General features: G+C 41.7%; 1 protein-coding gene across 1 annotated transcript in view; it reads right to left on the bottom strand.

Annotated features, from left to right (window-relative positions):
• The window catches only part of TBXAS1 (thromboxane A synthase 1), a 235,683-nt gene extending 212,831 nt beyond the window's left edge, over positions 1-22,852 (bottom strand). Inside the window, exon 1 of the mRNA XM_065639909.1 lies at positions 22,724-22,852. Coding sequence (XP_065495981.1) covers positions 22,724-22,821 — 98 coding nt within the window. The 5' untranslated portion in view covers positions 22,822-22,852. The remainder of the gene's footprint in view (positions 1-22,723) is intronic.
• Between the last annotated feature and the right edge of the window lie 1,212 nt (positions 22,853-24,064).

Raw genomic sequence — 24,064 nt, 5'->3', positions numbered from 1 at the left:
AGGGAGTGAGAGGATCACTGTGGGAAAGTGAACCTTAATCCCACAGTCTCCATCACGACCCATCTAATCCATTTCAGTATCACTTATGAGCTTCACGGGGTTCTTATAAGAACCGAGAAGCTAAAAGTTAGAGAAGGGTTTCAATTTAGCAAAATGTTACCATCTTTAGTAAAGCAGAAAATACTACCGGCATGCCCCACAGCTACCTAACACCCCCTACCGAAACAGCATTTTCTCAGACATTCATTCATACACCTTGGTATTGACTGACTTCCTTCATTCTCCTAATTTTCCCTTGACTACACCATCTTTGAAATCCATTTCCTTCACTTGTACTGGGCCACGATACTGCGCATTACAGACAGGTACCTCACTCCAGGAAAGCTCACACTGACTCCAGTGAGAGGTGTCCTGGCCAGAGCAACCTCACCCTGACCTGCATCAGGACCCGGCTCCAATTTCCTCCCTCGCAGCAATTCAAGCTGCTGGCTGATTTAACGCCTCAAGAGCCACGTGTCAAAATGCTCTGGCCATACCTTCCCTGCTATACATGTGTGTATGTTTTCAATTTGCATACAAGTAATGAAGCAAGTTAACACGAACCGCCCATGGCTTTGCAAAGTGACTTTCCAGTTCCCTTCAAATTTGGCCATTTCAGAGTATTTTTTGAGAAGTAATCTATTATCTACACGCATCATATCAGAAGAACAGACAACAGCTTTTTGCAGGTTTAGTTATTTGATCCCTGCAGCAACACACTCCTGACACAGGTTTATAGCACTCTGTGGAGTTTTCTAGCAATATTTCTTCATCCTCTTCAACAGACAGTGGATTTGGAGAACACTTCTCGTATGGGTTTAAGCATGCTTCCAGTCTTTACAGCCAACTCACAGCTGCGCAATATTAAACACAAAAGTAAACTATAATTCCCTATCACATTATATGAAAGGGCAGAATATAGCTAGCTATTTAAGCCTCTGCATAATAATTTAACCTAGAACAGAGAGAAAGTGCATGCTTTGAAAGCTATTTTTCTCTGAAATGTTCAACTAGGTCTTCTGTTCTAGGTGAGTATTTCATACAGATAATGCTAAGCAGCAGAAATAATTCTTTCCACACTCATTCATTATACAAATTCTGATATAAATCCACATTAGAAATCAACCTGAAAAGACCTCAGACAAATACTTAAAAATGCTCATATGATTCCACAGATATCCACAATATTAAAAAAATATACTTGTTGCCTTGCTATAAATTTGGCCCATGTTTGGCAGTTTTGCTTTGATGTTGTACTATGTTTAGCAATTTGATTTGGTGCTTGATGGGTAACCGCAGCAAGGAACAAACATAAACACAAAAAGGCCAGAGCATTGCAATTACTTAATTTTACCATAAAACATCTACACTCTCATGCAAAAAGAAAAGGCCTCCACCTTAAAGTAATTTATTTTTCTGCAGCTAAAGGACATTTTGTGACAGCAAGGAAGACATTCCTAAAACTGCTTCTCCCAGGCCTTTGTGCACACTGCAAAAATTTGCCAGTGCCTAGAATGACTGTTCTCCGGCTCACCTTTTTTGCATGCACTGTGCAAATATTACATACAAAGTAGGAAAGACAGAAGGCTTTTCAAAACAAACAGAAAAATCATATAAAGAAGGTGCTTCGATTCTTTACTTCAGTGTGAATGAAAGCATGAAGTATTGCCCGTCTTCCTCAAAAGACAACCATCTCCCTACTAAATACAAAACATACTTTAAGGATCTGAACTTTATTGCTTACTGTACATCTGAAAGAGACTATGAACTAAACTGGACTCCAACATATTCAAGATTATTAGGCCAGCAACCACCTTTTCATCGTGTGTTCCGCATTCAGTACTGCAGGGCCAGGTTTCCATACCTCACACCAGCCCCTATGGAAGTGTGTGTGTGTCTGGAAAAAAATCATCATGGGATTATTTTTGCTTGACTTTGTAGGGAGTTGTGGTGCTTCTCTGCATGCACTTTGTATTTCTGATGCCAGTTCACATGTCTAATCACCTCTAAACTTCATCAGTGCATGCTTTTGAATCATGCTCAGAAGGACACACACAGCGGCGCTCCAGGCTGCCTTCTTATGTATTTTTAAATCCATCTACTCGTATGCCTGGGGGGAAAGGAGACCAGTGAGCAGGCCTGCAGAGCCCGCGCTGTGGGCTCCCAGCTCCTGCCGAGCTCTGCAGCAACCTGGCCCGTCAACCCGGCTCTGGCTGAGCTCTCACCATTCACCCTCTTTGAGCACTGGGCTGCTCCCGCTTAGTTCACAAAGGTCCTCAAATGAAGAGTTAAAAGCTGCGCGGGGAAGTTGGAGCAAGCCTACAAAAACATTTTGATAAGCTTGTGTGCGAGTGGAAAGGGAACAGTACACAACAGCCAGGAGCCCACATGCTCTGCCATGGGCTAGACATAAATTCTCCATCCCGCTCCTCTGCTCTAAGTGATTCCAGGGCACGTCCATACATCATGAAACTTTACTATTGTGCTCATGGTGCTTAAACTTGGGGCAGGAAGCAGCTGGGTTCCAGTGTATGATCTCATATGGATCTGGGTAGATATTTCCGTGGGAGCATGGTACAGCTTTTAGCAGGCTTAATTTCTGCTCCATACCTGTGTTTTCCTGCCTGGGGAAGGAAATACCACATGGAGTCTGGCACAGGCAGTGGAGAGTTGATGGCAGAGTATCTCCAGAGGGAACCATTGTGTTGCAGAGATGTCAAAAACCAAACAGCTATCCAGAAGCGAGACAAATATAAAAGTCAATAAAGAAGAGTAAAACCCAGGTTCATCCCTGAACAGACCCATACCACAGGCTGTTTTACACCGAGGCAGAGCCCAGGGCAGACTCGGGTCCCACGCTGGAGGCTTCACCCTGCCTGCTCAACACCAGTACCAGGGGCTGCATCGCACGGAGAGGCACGGGGGAAAGCAGACACCAAGGAATCGCCACTGACCATGGGGATGGAACATCAATGAGTGTCTTCACACAAAGCCTGTGAACCAGTGGGTACGTTGCCAGCACCCACTGCACAAGTCACAGTGACCTGAAGCCACCCATCTGTTAGAAGAAACTTTGATCTAAGGCTAGTCCTTAGGCAAAGCTGCCACGGTTGAAAATAGCAGTAATTCCACTCCCCACCAACATTTTTCTAGAAGGAGGTCTTGCTCCCTGCCTCATTCTGGAGGATTTTTTCCACCTTCCCCCATCACCTCCAAGTCACAGAGTATCTCACAGACCCCGCACAGTCTTCTTCTCGCTAGTTATACCACCGGAGAGCAAAACAGGGCTCTGAGTAACAGATAAAGCTGGACGGGTGGGTGATATTCATTTTTATAACCCAATCCCAGAATAATTAAAGCAAATGTCACAAAAAGTTACCCTAACGCCTACATGCACACTAGCATGAGATATCCAGTAAGCAGCTGTGTTTTCACATAGTTAGATCAAAGAGGATGCAGAACAAGAAGGTCACGGTTTGGTTACAGTGTCCAAACAACTAAATCAGTGGGTACTACTGGGCCTGACACTTGATCTCATTACCTTGACCTCACCAGCTCTGGAATTTAGTGACTGTCCCAGGTCAATATTTCAAAAATGACTGAAGTTTTAGAGTATTCAGAGATTCTCTCGGTGTTCGCTAAATAATTATATTGAAAGTCCAGGAAAGGGGAAAACTTGTCTCCCCTTTCCCATTGGCATGCATTTCTCAATTGCTCTGGAATACAGCACGCACCCAGGGGGATGCAGTGATTTTCCTTTGCAATTTGCATCAGAGTATTTTTTTCATTAGAACATTTTGGAGTTTTTTGTTGTCTGTTTTGTTGTTGGGTTTGTTGTTGTGGTTTTTTGTTGTTGTTGTTTTGGGGTTTTTTGTGGGTTTTTTTGTTTGCTTTTTGTGTTGGTTTTTTTTTAAATCAGATTTCTATTACAGGCTTTCTTCCATTTTTTTCAGCTCATATTTTCCAGGACTCTGCAAAGACACAGAGGAAGCTTTACTCCCCAACTTTTTTGTCATTTTTACCTCTGTAAACAGAAAGCCCAGCTCTTTGGCTGTCAACACTTAAGCACGTGCAATCGTATTTCCTTTTGCCAACTTTCATCGTAATATTATGCACGCAAGGAGGAGGAAGCAGGGCTCAGTTTATAGCTGATCCTACTTTGTCTTCTCTGCACCTGACACCTGTTTGTCCGGTTCCAGCTCACCAAAAAGCCTACACTGGTCACATGAATTCAATTAACTTCAGTTTCAATCTCCAAGCTTTGCTGCACTTTTTTTTTGGCCTTTTTTTTTTAAATTTTGTTTTTCACTATAAAAATACTCTACTTTTAAAAACTTGGATAAAGCTTCTTCCTTAAAGTTTTATTAGTTCTGCTCCACAAGAATAAACCTGGCAATGAAATCTCACAGCTTAATCATGAGTCCCTCATTATCTGGGTTTTTCTGAAAGCATCAGTATTAAAACCACACGATTGCCTAAGGAAGTGGAGCTCGGGTGTGGATAAAGGGCTCCAACTAAAACTTATTTCTAGGCTTGTGGTTGCTAGGTAGAACCGAAAGTAATCTTAAAGTCCCGAAATCTATGAGCAAGTAAAGACTTGTTTGCAGCTTAAATAGCAAAAGTGAAAGGATTAGTGTTTTTCTCCACACCAAAAAATAGTTGCACAGTATTTTGGAGTATGAATAATGAATTTAAGCATTAAAAATCCTGGAGTTGTGCGTTCTGCCCATGGCAAAGGCATGCAAGCATGAAGAGGCTTTCCTAGCCACCTGGATAGATAACACCCACCCCCAGCAGCAACACGCCACAAACCACCATCCCTCTGAGATGGCCAGATGGTTGTCTCAGCAAAGAGACGGATCTCTCGAAGTAAGGACTTGCGCCAGTGGAAAGTCTCCTGTTCTCCGAGAGACACGTTTTCTGCCAGAACCGAGAAAGATTCCCCCAACACTTCTGTTCTCAGCGTTCACACACTGAACAGTAGGGATGATGATTATTTAGGAGGTTTGGCTGTTAGCGGAGCATTCTGTGTAAGAGCATTGACATTTCTACCGCAAAATAAGCTTCCCAAGCCTACCTACAATGCTGGGATATACAAGCCCCAAAATTGATTGAATGCTGGTAATCCTGCTGGGTCTGCCACAGAGACTTGCCTTCTCCAAGTTAAAGTATATAAAGTGAATTTATTCTGCTCTGTATTTCAGAGCTCACACTTCAATTTAGAGCAACTTCACAGAGTTCAGCAGTGCTGCTCTTGCTTTACAGCAAGGTAATAAAGATCATAATCAAGCCTTCTATGCTCCTAAGATATTTCTTACTTGGTTTTGTTACAAAAGGTATATTTGTCTCATCACAAAGGCATGCATAGTTAGATAGCACATTGTGTAAAGATTATTTCTCCTGATGCAGCTGGCTCTGACTTTAACTGGGACAATTGAGCACCCTTACAGACTAAACATGAACAACAAAATGTTCTTCATAGTTGAAAACTAACTTAAGCATCCGTTTAACTTGCATTTGACAGTTAGGAGGATTCTGTTGGCTTGCTTGCTTTTAGACAGTGAGGTTAATGGCTCTTCAAAAACAACTCTAAAATATACAGTAATGACATACCATACATAGCGAGGGTTGGGAGTTCCTTTTTAATTCATTTTTGGTAATCAGCAGTAAGAGAAGTGAAAGTTTCAGGAATTTATCTCTTTTTCGTCCTCTTGTGCATGCGCATGCAAATGTCATGCTCCGTATACTAAAGCAAAGCCAGGGCTGTACCCACATGCAGCTCTGGCACTGTGAACTCCCTGTTCTGCCCAGGGATTCCTCACCCAAATCACAAATATCTGGTGGTTAAAAAAAAAAAAAGAAAAAATCATATGTTTGCATATCTAATCTTATGAACTCAGATTTATTCCATAAATGATCTGTAAAAGTCTGAGGTAATGGAAATTAAGCTATAAATGAACAGCACAACTAAACCAATTAAAAGATATGCCATTCATGTAGGTGCTCCTTGTAATATTGAAAGAAAAAATAAGTAGGCAAACAGCCATTTGTTAGAAACATGTCTGTTAAGGGTAACATTTGCAAGCATTAGTATTTTACACAATCTTCAAAGGCCAAATTTCAAGTTTCAGTTTACACGGCCTTTCATCAGGATAAGACTCTAACCAATCTTCTAAACCATAACTGAGTTTATGCCTTATTCTGAAACACAGTCATGATTAAACATATAATAAATTCAGGAGCTGAAGAACAACCAGACTAAAAATGATGCATCAGCTGGGACTCTGGCTGAGGACAATCCCAATTTGTTCTTCGCTTCTTCAAAGAGATTTACTCATTGCTGAAGGGATGGCCCTAATTACTGGGCCTCTAATTTGATGTGGTTTTAGACACAGCATACACAAAAATATTTTAAAGAGAGAGAGAGAGAGATTCGCTCATACGAAATGTAAACAACAGCCCGCTAATAAGTGGAAGGAAATAATTGTTTCCCATTATCTCTGACATGCAAATCCTAGATTTAAAGTGAAATTGCAAAAACACAAATTATGCAAGACATGGTTTCTAGCTAAGAAAAACAAGTCATTTTCTCTGAATGTTGCTGTTTCAGAGTTGAATGCATCCATCTTGGGAAAAGTGGCTAGCCAAGTTAAATCACATATATTCCAACTCATTTTTGAGGATGACTAAGGATGCATTTAATCTTCACTCAACGGGTGGCAAATGTTTTGTTTGAGTAGACACTGTCCCTACAATGCACACATTTGACATAAAGTATATTACCCAATTTGAAAACCCCACTACTATGGGAGATACTACCCTGCAGTTTCAACTGAATAAGGTTTCTTAAGTAGTTCAGAGAGAGGAAGGCTAGTGAGAAACTAGTTTAAAGGGAATAAAGCCTCTGAAAATAATTAATCACACCGTGTACTACTAAAATCCCCTAATAAAGGCATGGCAATCAGAATGTGTCAACCGGCTGGAGCAAAGTGGCCAGCGGATACCCCAGGGATGGGATCTGGCCCCAGGAACTGTGGGCTGGTTGGCTGGTAGGGCTGGGGAGCTGTGCAAGAGGACCAGTAGGCACGATCAAGCTTGGCAAGATTAGGTCAAGTGAAACGTCGCATAAACTTGATTGCACAAATCACATCACTGACAATTTATGGTCAGCCTGATCATTCAGAGTTTCGCCATCCTTGAGCAGGTCCTCAGATGAAGAGATAGGCATGACCCATTAAGATCTAGTCCTGTGGCTCTTAACAGTGCTTGTGTTACCTGCAGCTACCTAAGTGAAATGCTTTTCCTAGGTGAAGAGAATGCAACCGTGGATCCTGCCTGGAGAGGCAGCACAGGCACTGGGTCCCTCCGTTAGAAGTAAAAAACCTCCACCACCACCACTGGAGGGCTGACTTAGATGGGTTGAAGCTCATTGCCTTTTCTCTGCAAATAGAAGCATTCATTTCTGCACTTGGGCTGTTTAAACAAACTCATGCTCAAGCACAGACTCCTAGTTCTCCCAAGTCAAAAGTGACCTAAAGTCCCTCTCGTTCAACAATTTTAATAGTTTGTACAAAAAAACCAAAAATTAAGCAATGGTCTTAGCCTGCCATTTAGCACCTGGTTACTCTTTAGCTCAGTTCTAGGAAGAAACTGCTAGAGCCCAAGAGTCAAGACAGAGCATGAGGAAAGCCGTCATTGATTAATTGGTCTTCCATAGATCTTTTAATATCCAGGCCTCAGAAATTTTGCAGTACTCAAGAGCCGCTGCCTAGATTCAGTGTGACAAGACTCAGTGATGTGCTTTTGTCAATAAGTACACAGACTTCATGCTTACTTGCTTTACTTAAAGTACAAATCATAAATAGCTGTATGTGACAAATTCCCCAGTATTGAACTTTCACGGCTGCCAAGCAGCATGCTGCAAAACAGAACAAGGAGGGCTATAATTTTCTTTGCTTCATTTTGTTATTTGACCTTCAGTTTTTCAGTTGTCCTTGGATCAGTCTGGAACTAAATATAGTCCTTTCAGCATTATTTATATGTTTAACCCAAAGCTACCTACATGTACCAAGGGACTATCATAACACTGTTCTAAATTATTTTAACAGCTTATTTTAAATTGGAAAATGCAGGTTTTGAAAAAACATTGTCAATTAATTATGATTCCATAAACTCCTACCAACTCTCTTGTGTTTTGTAACAATTTGCTCACAGCCTACAAGACAAAGCCTCCAACTTGCTCAGAGAAAGCTCTTGAAACTGTCCAGCCTTTGAAAATGCTGATTGATCTTTAAGTTAACACATTGATAATGATTTTGGCCACCGGCTATTTACAAATGCAATGCAATTTACAAATTTTAAAAAAACCCCAAACAAAAAACCCAACAAAACCCAAAAAACATAGAGATCAGCTGCATCCTTAGGGATCAACAGTCATTGCGGCTGAAACATCTCTCAGTGCACTGTATCTCTACAAACTATTTGGAATGGGAACCAAAATCCACCACATTCAACTGAAAGTCATTAGTGTCTGACTACATACAGTAATTCCTCCCAAACTAAGCAATACATTTTTCAGTCAAAAGGTCTTTGCCAAGCAAGGAAAAGACAAACCAGCTACTGTAATGATCCTCTGTGAAACCTTGAAAAAGGACATTTTCTGCCTCAGGAAGTGGTTCTGTGGTATGTCTGCCAACTACAGAGCTAACCAAAACAACAAAGAGCTGGATGGGTGGACAGATAGATGGGGACACATACAGGCACGCTATTTCTATCACGTAAGAGCAATTTCCTATATCATCACAATTCTGCAAACAGCATCAATATTATTTTATTTACATAACCAGTGTGAACAATTTCAGAGGAGGATTTATGGTCCTGCTTGGGTTTCTGTGTGTGTTGCTCTTTTACTTTATCAATATTACGTTTAACAATATTTTTCAGTCAGAAAATGGACCATGTGAAAGTTGAAAGTTGAGAGAATTATTTCTGTTCTCAGGTAAGAAGGAAAAAAAAATAACACCATTTTATCACTGGTCTAATCAATGCAAGCCAAATTCAGCCTATGAATTTAAAGGGCTTAGACTAGTAAATCAGCTTAGAGCAGTTATTTAAAAGTTCAGAATTTCTTGGATAATGAATGAGACAAGTTGCCCATGTAAGCTTTACTGAAACATTTTTAAATTTTACAGTCAGCTCTGTAACTTGACACAAAATAGTGTCACCCAGAAAAACAACCAGCCATTGCCAGCAACAACTGGGACAAGATTTCTGACTGTTATCCACCTCCATTTGAAGCCAAATTTTCAATAGAACTGAGCACCGAAGATATTTTGCTGCTTTGACAAAAAAAGTCAGCTATGTTACAACGCTTACCTCTCATTTCCTTAAAGCTCTGAGTTCGAGCTCCATAGATGCTACAGGTCTAAATGCTCAGACATAAGCAGATCACATTGGGCAACACAGTCACAAATAGATGTATTAAAAAATTGATTCATGTGCACTTGGCAGTCAGTGAAATTTCTATTGACCTTTTGTTGCTGCTCCCTAATTTTAGCAGGGCAATTGCACAAAGTAAATGGAACTGAGTTTTCAAACGAGTTTGAGACCCTGTTTTAATGATACAGTAAATCCAGGTTTAGGGCAAGAAGCCTCTGATCAAAACCATCCCAGCCACACCACCCAAAGCAGAGGCCAGCATGGATGAGTAAGGAGCTCCTGTCAAAACTTAGATGGAAGAAAGATGCCTATGTAATGTAGAAAAAGGGACAGATGACCTGGGAGGAATATAAGGAGGCTATTAGAGTATGCGAGGATGCAGAGAGGAACGCCAAGCTCCACTTGGAATTAAGTCTGGGCAGGGATGTCAAGGACATCAAGAAGGGCTTCTCCAAGTACATCAGCAGCAAAAGGAACGTTAGGGGAAATGTAGGTTCACTGCTGAATGAGGTGGGTGCCCTGGTGACAGAGGATACAGACAAGGTGGAGTTACTAAATGCCTTCTTCCTCCTCTACTCTGCCCTGGTGAGGCCGCATCTGGAGTACTCCGTCCAGTTCTGGGCTCCACAGTTTAAGAAAGACAAGGAATTACTGGAGAGAGTCCAGCAAAGGACTACAAAGATGATTAGGGGTCTGGAGCATCTTTCTTGTGAAGAGAGACTGAGAGAGCTGGATCTGCTCAGCCTGCAGAAGAAAAGCTGAGAAGAGATCTCATCAATGCTTATAAATATCTCAAGGGTAGGTGTCAAGAGGATGAGACCAGACTCCTTTCAGTGGTGCCCAACAATAGGATGAGGGGCAACAGGCGCAGACAGAAGCAGAGGAGGTTCTATCTGAATATGAGGAGAAACTTCTTTACTCTGAGGGTGCCAGAGCACTGGAACAGGCTGCCCAGAGAGGTTGTGGAGTCTCCTTCTCTGGACACATTCAAGACCTGCCTGGACACATTCCTGTGTGATCTGCTCTGGGTGAACCTGACTTGGCAGGTGGATTGGACTAGATGATCTCTAGAGGTCCCTTCCAACCTCAACCATTCTGCGATTCTGTGACATAAGCTCTGTTAACTCAAATTTGTTAATATGGAAAAGTGAACTTTGAACCAGATCAGGTACAGCCTATCTTCTCCGAATAGCCTAGCAGAAATGGCATCAATTACTTGTCTTGCACTCCAATTAATTAAATCAAAATTGTCTCATGTGCCCACCTCAGTCCAGATCAGATCTGCCCTAGAGAATGATCCAGTATTGATGGGTGTGAACCCACGTCCGACTGCCCAAACGACAGATTCCCGAGTGGTGTGGAGAGACTGCAGTTTTTCAGAAACACAGTACAACATATCAACCACAGAATGAAGATATACAAGGCAAAACCAAGGTGGTGTCATAAAATACTTTCAGGGTCAATAGCTAATGTTCCTGTTATAAACATTCTATTGGTTTTACCCAAGGTTATTTCCTTAGCTGCCAGAAGTCATTTGGCTAGAGATGGGATAAGGGGGCCGCTTTGGGCACTGATTGTGATCTATCCAAGGATCAGATCAGTTACGTTCTGCTGTTTATTTAGAAGCTGTTTGTTCCCAGTCACTTGCTATGTACTTATATAGAAATGTATACATATGTAGGTACATATATGTATACTTACAGGGTATTTACATAAAAGCTCTTGGGAGCTTTTTGAATGAGAAACCACAGTATTTTCTTTCAGGTCTAAACCACGCTTCACCAAGAGGACCAGAAGAAGTGCTGCCGAATTTTACTGCCCTCCTGCTCCCGTTACCTCCAAGTTCCTCCACGTCTCAGGGGCTACTGACTATTGATAGCAAAAGACAGACCATTAACCTAGCAAGGCCCCTGGAAAGATAAATACTACTCCCCCAGGCCCCAGTTTAAAAACATCTGGCTTAACCACCCTCCTCCTGTACAGAAGCATATCTCAGGAGAGGAAGATGAGCAGAAAGATGCTGCTGAGATAAGAGACAACTGCAGCTGCACCTCTGCCAAGGGCTGACCTGCAACTATGCTCAAGCATGTGAGACCTCGCCTTGCACTTTCTTTACCAGCGCCTTATCCAGCACCCTCTGCTCTTTCCCATTCATGATCTTCTTCCATGGTGCTGCTGGGTCTCACTGCCTGGCCCCCTGCAGCTTTTGGCTGTTCACCTGAACCTCCCAGCTGTTCACCATGACCAGACAAAACCAAGAAAGCAAGAGGTGCCATCAAGCAAGGGCTTCCAGCAGGCTGGAGGGGCCATTTCTGATTGCCTTCTACCAGGCTAGTTCCTGCAACAGGCTTGTGCCTGGCCACAAAGCTGCTGTGACACCACCAAAGAACTCCTCACTGACACAGGGACATATGCAAGCAAATGCAGGGCAGCAAACTCCAAACAAGCATTTTGGCTGTACCCTCATTCCCCCTCCTCTTCATTTTTATGACGCACTCAAACTCAGATTATTTCTGCCCCTCATCCTCCCATGGACAGCAGTCCAAACCCATTCAGAGAGAGGATGAGGTGGCTGTGACTGCAGAGCTCCTCTACTATATCCTCTAGCATTTCTAAGCTATACACTATTAAGCAACCAAACATCTCAGCTCTATTAGTAATCTTATTATTACAGCACTGTAAAAGAAGAAATGTGAGGGTTTTGTGTGGTTTTGGTTTGTTGTTTTGTTGGTTTTTTTTTTTATGATGGAGCTGCCACTGTCTGGAGGAAACCTGTGTTTTGCACACACAGAAAGGCACACACGTATTTCATATGGTGCGTTGCAAGCTGCACAGAATCAAAAGCAGCTGGAGGAAAACAGTTATAGAGAAATGGTTCTCCTGGGCATCATCTGTTGATTTGTTTTGTTTATAGAAGGAACGAGATTTTTATCTCTGCTCAAAATATAAAATGCTTCCATGGCACTGAGCTCACTGCTTGGCTATGCTCTCACTCAGGAACATAAATATAAGGTGGCGGGGAGGGAGAGGGCAGGGGTGAAGAAAAGGTTTTACTGTACAGAATCCCTAGAAATGTCAAAAATTAAATAGTAAAATGTCCATAGGTGATATAGTCAAGGTTTGAAAGAGGAATTGAATCACCAGCTATCATGGAAATAAAGGCCACCTCACCATGCTTGTTAATAGCTTGCTTCTACTGGAGCTGAGGAGGCAGGTTAAGGACAAACTACCCAAATCCCAAGTCTCAAATCCCAGCCTGAGTCCTGGCAGGATGAACATCCACTGTAAATACACCAGTCCTTACAAAATGCATAGCCTGCAAAGGCACAGATTCTTACGGTCCTTCCACCACCTTGTGCCCACAGTTGATATTCCAAGCTCTCTCTGCAACCTTGCTCTAGGGAGGTTCCTCACTTCTCTGTGCCTGACACCCAAGACCTGATGGTCTCTTTCATTCAACAACAGGACTCTGTGTCCTAGAAGGACACCAGATGGCTGGTTTTCTACTTAAGTTGATAGCACTTCCAACTGTATTAAGCAAAAGTCATATCTCAGGAAAGAAAAAAAATTGTGACAACACTATATAATTAACTACTGTTAATAATTTTAACTTGAAAAAGTTTAAAAACGTAACTACTGAGAATGGTGTCCAAACTGTGAGAAATTACCTGAAGTCTAAAACTTTCTAGTAGAAAAAGTTTAAAATACTATTCTGCTGAGATCCAAAAGGTTCAAGGTTTGTTACCATAGCTAGGGATAGTTATCACAAAACTGAGGATCCTTTATCTTTGCACCACCTATTCTTAGCTCTTAAGAGGAGAAGAGAGACAGCAGGCCAGATACATACCCAGAAGTGAAGGCTGCTAAACATCAGTCCAGCTTAATTAGCCACAGAGTGGACATAAAGTCTTTCTGGAACCACCGAGAGGTGTTTGCTCTTCTTAAAGCTGTGCTGTCTCTTGGCCAGAGCTCTGACCTGACTGGCTACTGAGGAAATATTCTGTGCTGGGTACAATCCATCATAACATTCAGAGACACGAAACATTCCAGAACATTAGTGATATAGTCAGTACTCTAATAAAAACATATAGCTTCTCAGTTTTCCTACTGTGAAGCTTATACTGAGGTCTCTCTTGGAGAGATTACTGCATCTCAACTCACGATGAGTATTTCAGAAAACCATAAAACTGAGGTTTGTTAAAATCTTTGGAGAGCAAACCAATCATATTGGTATTTTAAGAGTTGGAAGAAGGCCCTTGCAGGCTTCACCGCCATCACTTTCTGTCCCTCATGCTGGTGTGCAACACATTGAAGATCCTTTAGCTGCTCCTTTTTCTCTCATGGTGGCTATATTTCATGTCTTTCCCACATTTCAAACCACGTGCCTCAATGACCTCTTCATCTTGTTATAGCTCTACTGAGAGGGTGTTTACATAAAAGCTCTTCAGAGCTTTTTGGATGAGAAACCACAAACATGCACGCATAGATTACATCAGATTTATTGCTACTGAATAAGTTATAAGAATACATAGGGTTACAGGTTCAAAACTCTGCCAGTAGTTCTCATCCAAGAGCAGGAGCTTGTGATCATACAGTTACCAATTACCCATCTCCTCTAAAGTCCACTGCCTTTTCATCCTTCCCATACCCCTCAACTCCTAACAAGTATCACAAGGTTTCTACTAGCTGAAAGGAACTATTCTTTCCAAGGAAGCAAACTTTGCTTTGTCAACACAAGCATACAGCTACCACCCTATGCCCTCCTCCCAACATACATCTCAGTTCAGCTCCTTTCCTCCAGTCTCAACTTTCCCAAACATTCTTGACCTCCATCTGTAACCACCCACTTCAAATCCATATGGAATCATATCCTTCTGTTCCCATTCATTCTTCCTAGTCCTTCCCCAGCCATTCTGGGCATCTAGCTGCTTCTCCTATCTGAGAAACAAACCAAAATAACAGATTTTGCTCTTTCTCTTGTTTCTCACTTCCTTATCAAACTCCCCAAGAACCCCACAGGTCCTGCAGAACCATGAAAGAAAGGACTGGCCAGGAAAGAAACAAGCAGAGGAATGGATATGGAGAATCTACCACATGCTAGATGACCCTTGCATTAAAAGTCTATGTCAAGGTTTGATTGCATGGTGACAATAAACCACGGCAGATGTACTGCTAACCCCCTCTTCCCCCCTTTTCCCCCTTTAGCCCCTCCCCCTCCCTCCTTCCCACTAAGGACAGGCGATTGGGAGGAAAAGAAGGACAGAGAGAAGAGAGTTGGAAAAATTAAAAGTGTTTTACTAATACTACTAATAAAAATAGAGAAAATAATACAAAATATACAAAACCAATCTTGAAAGTCCTGGCAACTGCTCCGGCAGGTGTAGGGCTGGCACCCGAAGTCCTGGACTGGACTCTCCAGCCAACCGGAGCTGGATTCAGTCTGTCACTGGGCCTCAGTTTGCAGGGACGACTCGCAAGGTCTTCTCCCAATGTCGGCCATAAGGAAAAAAAGGGACGAGATCCTCGTGATCCCCCACTTTTATGTGAAGTATGACGTGAATGGGATGGAATACTTAGTTGGTCAGTTTTTGGTCATCTGTTTCAGTTCACTGCTCTCGCGGGATATGCATCCATCCTTATCAGTGACCTTGCATTCCATTGCTATGTCTACCAAAATATGTATCTAGTTTTCAGGAAAGTGCACTTAGTAAGAAGACTTTAGCTGACAGGAAAATTCACTAAAAGAGAAACTTGTTTTTAACAAAACCAGGACAGTCTAGTATTAACCCGAAAAGTCATTTCAGCCATAGAAAATACATGTAAAATAAACAAGCAGAACCTAAAAGAAATTGTTAGCAGTGTAAGCAATGGCACATAAGACAAGGGAATGAAGAGACGGACATTAGACATCATTTTCTCAAGCTCATCCACTATTACTGGGAAAGTGAACTAAATGCATTTCCAGACCCAAGCCAGAAAATACTTTGAGCTCTTTCTGCTGGCTATTTCTCAGCAGTTAGCACACACTGAGCTCATGGAACAGTAAACTTTGTTTTCAATAGGGGAAAAAAGCCTAAAACAAACCTAGGGAGATAATAGACAGATAGAAAAAATCCATCTGAAGGTTTGTCAAGGGGAACTGATAGAAGACAATCTCCCAATAATATGTCAATATTTTATTTTAAAATCGTTTTCAGACAGCTCCATTAAATACTATATAAAACTTTCCTACAGAAGAGCAAGGCATGGCAATCAAAGGCATTAATTACCAGTGAGCCAGCCATGAGGACAAAACACACTGAACGTTGTTATTTACAAAGCCTGATGCAAAGACAAAAAGGAGTGAAAAAGAAGAATATGGTCAACTTCCTTTTAATGATGGGAGCAGTGTTGAAGGGGACAAGAGAAGGGAGAACACCAATTTACTGTTCAGCACTCTGAGGAAGTCTCATCTACCAAAACTGCCCATTGATTTAACTTTCCATTTAAGAAGGACCACAGCCAGGCTGGCAGGACACTTGGACTGCTATCTGAAAGATGTGGAGTGACAAGTCCTTGCCCTTTGGAGCACACGAGGACGCAAAACTAGTCACCCCAATGCAGAGCAGTCACAGGAACTGCCGATACGTTCCCCTGGGGCTCGGGGGAGAGCAGAGTTCATGGCATGGTTTGGAGGAATTACAGCAGTTCTGAGAGGCCCTGCTGAGCCTGGCAATTAAATGCACAGACACAGCAAGAGACAGTCCCTGAGCAATGGGATGGAGTGCCCCACTGCTCACACAGGCAGAGTCTTCTCCTTAAGGAGGTTGTTTACATTGCCTTCTTTCACCATTTAATTTAAATTCCATTTAGTGCACCAGGAGCAGCATGTTAAGTTCCTCAGGTTCCTAATACAGTCAGTAGATGGAGGCAGGAGATCCTAGAAGCTAACTGAGAGCACCCAAAATTATTTTGTGAGGTGCCCGAATCTCCCCAAGATAAGAAAAGCAACCTGCCTCAAAGCAAACAGCAGATCAGCAATTAAAACCAAAGACCTAGTCCAGAAGAGCTAAGTGAAGCTCCAGAGAAGACTCCCAGGCAGAAGCTGCCTGATGGAGAGGCCAGATTAATTCCCCCCTTGCCAGTCTCTCCTGCCTGTGCATCCCAGTTCAAACGAGACCCAGTCCATCCCAAGCCCTGTGGGAAGGAAAAGCAGAAATGGGATTGCTCAAGGACCGTGTCCAGCTCCTGTTGATCTGGTGGCATTTGCGAGCACTAGCCAGCTTCACAGCGTGTTCCACTGGATACTAGATCTGGAGATGATGTCAGAAGGTAGGTAAAAGGAAGCTAACCTATCCCTGTAAGTCTACCTTAACATACTATTGATGCTATAATCTCCATGCACTTAAAGAAATTGTCCTTGAGGGATTTTTTGGGCAGAGGCATGAAAAGGTTTAGGAAAAACAAAGGCCACAAGGAATGAGTAGGCTGGAGATTTACTTTACACAGAGTCGTTAGGGTGAAATGTACCTTCACAAAAGAAAAACAAAACGAAACAAAACAAACAAACAAACAAACAAAAGTACTTGAGGGTCCTCAGATAAACACAGCTAGCCACGTAATCTCTAAATTAAAAAAAAAAAATACAACACTTGAACATAAGAGGCCTCTGAGTTTTGCAGTGAAATGCAAGCAAGCAAAACCAAAGCAGCACAGCACTAAAGGCTGAGCTACATTTACCAGGATAACCTGCAAATGTAATTATGGAAGCCTGTTCTACCTTGCCCCCCACCAAAAAAAGAGAGGTTTGTTGACATAAAAGCAGCATAATCAGGGCACTGAGGGAACTTCATTTTGGATTATCAAATCTACCTTGTTTTCAAAGAAAGAAAGTATTTAGTCATTTGTGACATGGCACTTTTCCAAATTATAGTTCAGTAGCTTACCCTGCTCCTTCTTAGGCACACCTAGAGATGCTTGATTTAGCTCAAAGACAAGGCCATACACTGCACAGCTGTGGGATCAAACTATGTTTGACGCGTTAGTGAGAATTCCAGGTTTGCTTCACGTAAAGCCGCGTGACAAAGACAATTCCGAATCTGTTAGTTTTTTCTGTCACCAACAGCAGTTTGCTGATGTTTCCTGTTGAGTCAGATCCTTTTAGCTTTCATAAGCCCTTTGAATGAAGCAGAATGACTTCCACTGGCATAATGGTCATTTTAGGGGAAAAAAAAAAAAACAACAGCTGGGGTTAAAACAATACCAAAGAAAACCAAACTTCCCAGCCTTCTGACCCTGTAAACCTGATGTGGGGTTCACTGCAAACTGATGAGCCTGCCATGAGAGCTGTACATCTTAATGGGTGCATGTTGGTGTTCCGTACCCAGGCTTCTGTCTCCAGCCACAGTGGTCCTTGTAGCTCTCTGCCTTTGATGGCAGCAGTGAGAGCTGGAAAAGTTCAGGCCTACTCACCCACAGTTGGTGTTCCTTTCAAAAAGGATCCCATTTTTGTACCACCTGACACTGGATCTGGTTGGAAGCATTATCTGGATGTGTTAGGGAGAATAACCTGCTCACCCTACATCTGCACTCAAACCATCAGCCTAACGCTCTAGCAATCAAACATCTTTTGTAAACACTGATTTTTTTAGGAGGAAGAAATGGTGCAAGATCTAGTTTTAGGTGGCATCTAGTTGGAGAAAAAAAAAAAAAAGGAAATCTATTTGACCTCACTTTTGCCTAACTGAAGCTCAAATAGTAAGGTGCTGCAAAAACAGAACAAAGTTTTACTTGGAGACAGCTATCTCTAAACTTTCTCTTTCAGAGCTCTTTTGAAAACAACAGATGTAACATAATGCCAAACAAACAACACTACTGAAGTCATGTGTATCAAAATACTATCTGTCCCAAGATTTAAGTTCTGAAGTGGTCTAGTACAGGTATGGTATCAAATGATGAACTCTAATACGTTGTCCCCCACTTCTAAGTACCTCCTATATCTAAGTGTAAGCAAATGCCTAGGCTTAAGACTAGAGGCAAAAGTTTAGTTTTCATTCTTTTTGATGAGAGACTGCAAATGCTTTGGGTCAGGATTGACTTGTTGTGCAATGGGTGGACAGTATCTAGATCCAGTGGAACCCAAATCTCTCAATCACTCTATACATTTCTGTAACACAAGGGATCATTAACACTACTTCAGTGTAAAACTGGCGTCTTCTGAATGATTTAGCTTTTCAGAAACAGACAAGAACACTGCTAGTATGTGTTTTGCTGTGTTTGAAAGCATGCAATTAGACATGTATCTCACAAACACCAACAAACACCTCCCCATCCAACCTCCATATTTCTAAAAAAAACAGGTTTGTTTAGACAAGGGTTGATAATTCAGTTTGAACACAGGTATCTGAATGCTGTGACAGCTTCTTCATAATGTTAAGCTTATGGTACATTAAACTTTAAAGCAAGATAAGCTCCTGCTTTCATTTCGTCAAACATCTTCCTAGACAGCAAAAAGAAAGACACAAAGCAATGTTTGCAGCTACAGCCAAGCATGGGATACCCATCTCGGCATATGTTTAAAATGAAAATGAACAATATGTTGCATAGATATACTACTGTATTTTTAAATAGAGAATATCACTGGGATTTGTAAATCTTAGCCTCATTCCTCCCTTAAGTGTTTGTTTTCATTTCATGCCTAAAAAAACTCTGAAATTCACAGAGAATAAGCAAATAGAGATAGCAGTCCTTGAAACTGAGAAAGTTCTCTGAAAAGAAACTGCTCTGATAATCAGTTTGGCTATTAGAAATAACAGTGGGTAGGAGGGACATGGGCAAGAGATTTTTAAGAATGCTCCGTGTTGCGCCACTGGTATTATTGAATTTTACATATTTAGCCATATTATGCCTTTTTGTAGTCAGTAAAACAGTAATTTCACTGTCATAATAGTAATGAGGTAGCAAGAGCCATTGAAGAATCCATTATAGGAGACCTGCAAGAAGAGACTTTGACCTACTGAGAGCAAGGAATAAGGATGGGGAGAGGAGTAGACAACTAAGTCCTTCAGGAATGGAGGACAGCAAGCAGACTTGAGAACATCAGTTAAATTAACAGATTACCAAAAAAGACACCTCAGGTTTGTTCTTCCCATTTCAAATCTGAAGAGACTATGTACCCAAAAGCTTATCTTTCTACTCCCAACATTAAATCAACTACCTTAAGAAGCCTCTCCTTATAGCTGACTTAGGGTCATGTGGAGGATAAACACTGAGAGATTATAGTCGCTGAATTTTCCCCTGATTTAAAATTGACACAATACACTACAAGCATCATCTCTATATTACACTGATAACAATGCATGAGATGTGCTGTTAGAGGATTTGTTATAAAGAGTTATTGATGATCTTTATTGTACCAGTCTTAAAAAAAAAGGACCAAATCATCCAAGTTTCCTCCTAAGGCCTATATCTTTTCTAAAAGCTTATTTTTATGCAGCTACAGGCTCTCCTCCCTTTCCCGATCAACCCTTGCTTCATATGACCTCACCTTACCCAAAAATCTGAAGAGATTGGTCTTATCACAACTTAGCAAAATACCACCTGCCAGCTGAACTGTGATAAATCACAGCTGGCCTTACAAAACACATACTAACAGTGACTGAGGCTGAGCCGATGGGCAGCAGCTCAAGGCTGTCATTTAAACCACGGAGTTCCCCCATCCACAAAAACCATGCTAAGGAAGCAACTCAATAACACGCCAGTTGCCATCATCATGTTGCTATTCTAGTGTTCATTAGATCTATCGACTCTTTTCTCTATCTGCAACTGCCTTCTGTTTAGTCTGTTTTAGAGCCAACAAGGTGGACAACCGCCTATTCTTTGTACGCACACAACAGTTGACATAAGCTACTACTATAACAAAATTCACAACAGCAAATATTCATTCCTCTCTTCCCCCATGACTGCCCTTCTGACATGATAAAATGCTGGCAGAAAAAGATAGAAAAATAAGAATTCGGAAGTTATTAAAAAATGAGAATAAGTCTTAGAATGAAAACGTCAAAGGAACTTGAAGAGTTATTACTTTATTATTACTACTGCCATACATAACACTTGTGTTTTCTGACTCCTAGAAGTGCCAGACAATTGGTTATGCAACATGATTGTAATAAAAACATTCTCTATAATTACGGACGTGCATTTCTATTAGCAACCCTTTATATACCCTTTAAATAGCTCCTTGAACCCAAGGTTTCAGCCATGAATAAAGGAAGCTATGAGCATGCATTGGGTTTTACTCATTTGTTTAAACAGACATGCAATATAAAAAAACTTTATAAAAAACACACTCTCAAATGAATAGGTTGACAGGTATGAACAACAACCACAGCACTTGCAGATATGATTCACACCATTAACCTTACAGATTCAGTCACTCCATTTTACTGAGATAAATGGGTCTGAATAGCTTAGCCACCCAGCAAACCTACCAATAGCCCACAGATGTTGCCCAGTATATTTCATTGGAAGTTTAAGAAGCACCATCCTCCATTGGAAGAGTGACCCATAGGCACCTGTATCTAATCAGCTACTTAAAATCAACCTGTATCGGTAGATCAACAAGACTGGTTAATAGTAACCATTGCCAGATAAGAGTATAAAACACTTTCCCATCTAAAACTCCAGCTTTCATTACTTGTTGCCTTCACAGAACTCATCTTCAGCCAGGAAAGCAGAAACACTTAATGGTGTATCTCTACTGTAAGGCAATTTCCCACCTCAATCCTAAATTAGACTTTCTGAAACTTATATGGTAGGCACTCAATTCAGCAGCTGACTGTCCACAGCCAGGAGCCTAGTTTAACTTTGACGTCAGACTGCAATTAGAGCTAGGTTTGTTTATAGCAAGACCAAATTCTGAACTAAACTGCCATGTCTCACCTCAAGGGGAGGAACAGCCTTCCTGAAACAGAACCAGAAAATGAGGCTCTGGAGAAGCATGCACCAGAAGGTAACCTACATTTACACAGAGCAGTTCCATGCCTTCAGAGACCTCAGGACACATTGACATGTACTATATGGAAGCATCGGGCCCTTCCAGCAATCTCACAGGTGGTCAGATCTCACCAGCGACCTGCTGCATTTCTGAACTGTGGGTGTGCCTCTGCCCTCACTCTCATCCCCATAAGCTTACAGAGATCGACGGCTCAGCAGCATGGTTTTACTGCCATTTTTTTCCCAGTAAAATTCAAAGGAAGTAGAACTTGGATGTTTGTGATGATCAGGGCAGATCTTATTAAGAAAGCCGGCTCACTCACCTTCTCAATATGGCAATGCACATCAAATACAGGCTTGACTCTTTTTTAGTCTCTCTAGACCCTCCCTTGACACACAAGGAAGCTGAACAAAGTTCAACAGGGTCAACGAATGAAGAAATATGTGCAGAAATGATCTGTCATTTACACTGCTATAACAATTGTGCTAACCTGAAGCTGACATCACTGTTCTCTTCTAGATTAGCTTTGGGTTTTTGTCAGAGATTCTTTTTCTGCCACCATCCCTGAAACTTTTCCTTGAACGCACATACAAACGAGAAAAAACATTGGTTTACTGGAAGGCAGGATTTGAAGAGGTATTCAAGTAAAAACAGCCAGAAAAGCACTCTGAGTTTGGCTAATTAAATTTCTGAAATAAATTATCCAGACGGGGCGTTGTTGTTTGGGTTTTGGGTCTTTTTTTTTCAGCATAGCTCACTGCAATGCCTACTGTGCTAACCACTGCGGCTACTGTTATTCTGATTTGTATCCAGTACAAGAGAGAAAATTCAAACAACAGTTAAAGTGTCTGTACACTTAAGCCAAGAAACCTAGCAAGGGACAAGTGTACAGCATAGCACACAGAAGAGGTCTAACGCAACCCTGCAACAAGTACTTGGTTTCTTTCTGACCAGCACTAATGTTCCTGCTGCCTACAGAAATTAATAAGAAACCAACAACAGTAAGCTCTTAATTTTGAAGACAATTTTTGTTAGAATCTTGTTGGTAAAGCACTTACGAGAAAATATTGCAAGGAGAGAATTCTCTAAAAGGCATTATAAGTTTTGTCAGTATTTATTTCAATCTCTGCATCCAAACCAACCCCCTCTGCCTCTCCCTTCTAGCCAATTATCTTCCAGTTTACCCTTACAAATAAAAGACTCTACAGATGCTGGAGGACCTCCAGTAGGCTTTGTGTCTAATATGCAGCCCATATCACCTTTGTCACTTACCAATACAGCAGGACCAGGAAGACTGCCAGCAAAGCCAGGGTGACAGTTGTACTATTCATTTCTACAGAGACAAATGCCAGGAGACCTACAGGCTCCATTTTCCTCCACTGCAGCTCCCGCCTTGAGTGGTGCCTGTGGGGGAAAGTCTTCGCAAGAGCTGATAAAGCCTCCCACAGCTATATGAAGGACATCTGCAACAAAACAGGAACCAGGAGAGCAAAAATACATCAAGTGCAAACTGCAAACCTTTCCTGTTCTCATCAACTGCACGCTCTGAGGGAGAACTTGAAGGTTCCCTGAATGGTAGGATGTAGCAATTTCCCCCCTCCCACTGTTGTTGACTGTCATGCCACTAAATATTTACATACCCACCGCTTGAGACATCAGTGCTGTTGAATAGGTTTTTAGACATCAAGTACAAGAAACTGGGGAAAGTCGGGGGGCGGGGGAGGGGACACAAAGCGGGAGAGAGGCTGACCATAGTACAGATCATAGAAGAAGAATATAAAGACTCTTCAGTAGCGCCCTGGCATACAAACAGTGGCATTCTCTGAAGTAACAAAAATAAAGCATTTCTGCAACATAAAACTTAATTAGCACTTAATCTCCAGCCTGTTTATGCCTTAAAAGAATGGAACAAAATAAACTTTAAATTATCACAACTAAAAGGAGGAATTAGAGGGAAATTCTTCCAATGCGACTACTAGAAGACATATATAGAAGGAAAAACTAATGAGCAGAAAAACCCACCTGTAGTACCAGGGTCCATAAATCAGCATCTAGCACACTGGTTAATCCACACAAACAGAACTGTTTGGCTGTGTCATCTCGGGTTCATGAGTCCTACAGCAGATTTTCCTGGCTCAATGCAGTGCCACCCCTGGAGGTACCATTAACCAGCCTCTCCAGAGATACTTTGGCTATCCCTGTGTTGCATTTCTAGTACCAGGGTTAACATTTACTATCTCTGTGTTGCAGAACAGTCAAGCTGTCACACTCCCTTGAACAACCTGCCCATGAACAATCAAGCTTTGACTGCTGTTAGGAAATATTTTGTCCATAGTATATGGATTTCTCAGCTTTCTTCCGTATTTCCTGCCTGCAAACCTCAATTGTGTTTTAGGCATCTGATCCAGTCCAATTAGAAAGGTCAACCTGAAAGGAAGCCTTGAAGCCCTTATATGACAGAAGACGGTCAACTTGTTACAAAGTTACCAAATGCCATTATCAAAGAAATCTTAAGGATTACAGCACCAGCAGCAGTACCTTGCAAGTAAAACACTCTTGCCCATGACGAAATTCCCCAAACTGTCCAGTATCATTTGTTAGTTATGAAACTAG

The sequence above is a fragment of the Caloenas nicobarica genome, chromosome 1 (assembly GCF_036013445.1).
Source record: "Caloenas nicobarica isolate bCalNic1 chromosome 1, bCalNic1.hap1, whole genome shotgun sequence".
NCBI classification, from domain to species: Eukaryota; Metazoa; Chordata; class Aves; order Columbiformes; family Columbidae; genus Caloenas; species Caloenas nicobarica.
The sequence above is the reverse complement of the archived record's forward strand: the minus strand, read 5'-3'. Positions and strand labels throughout refer to the sequence as shown.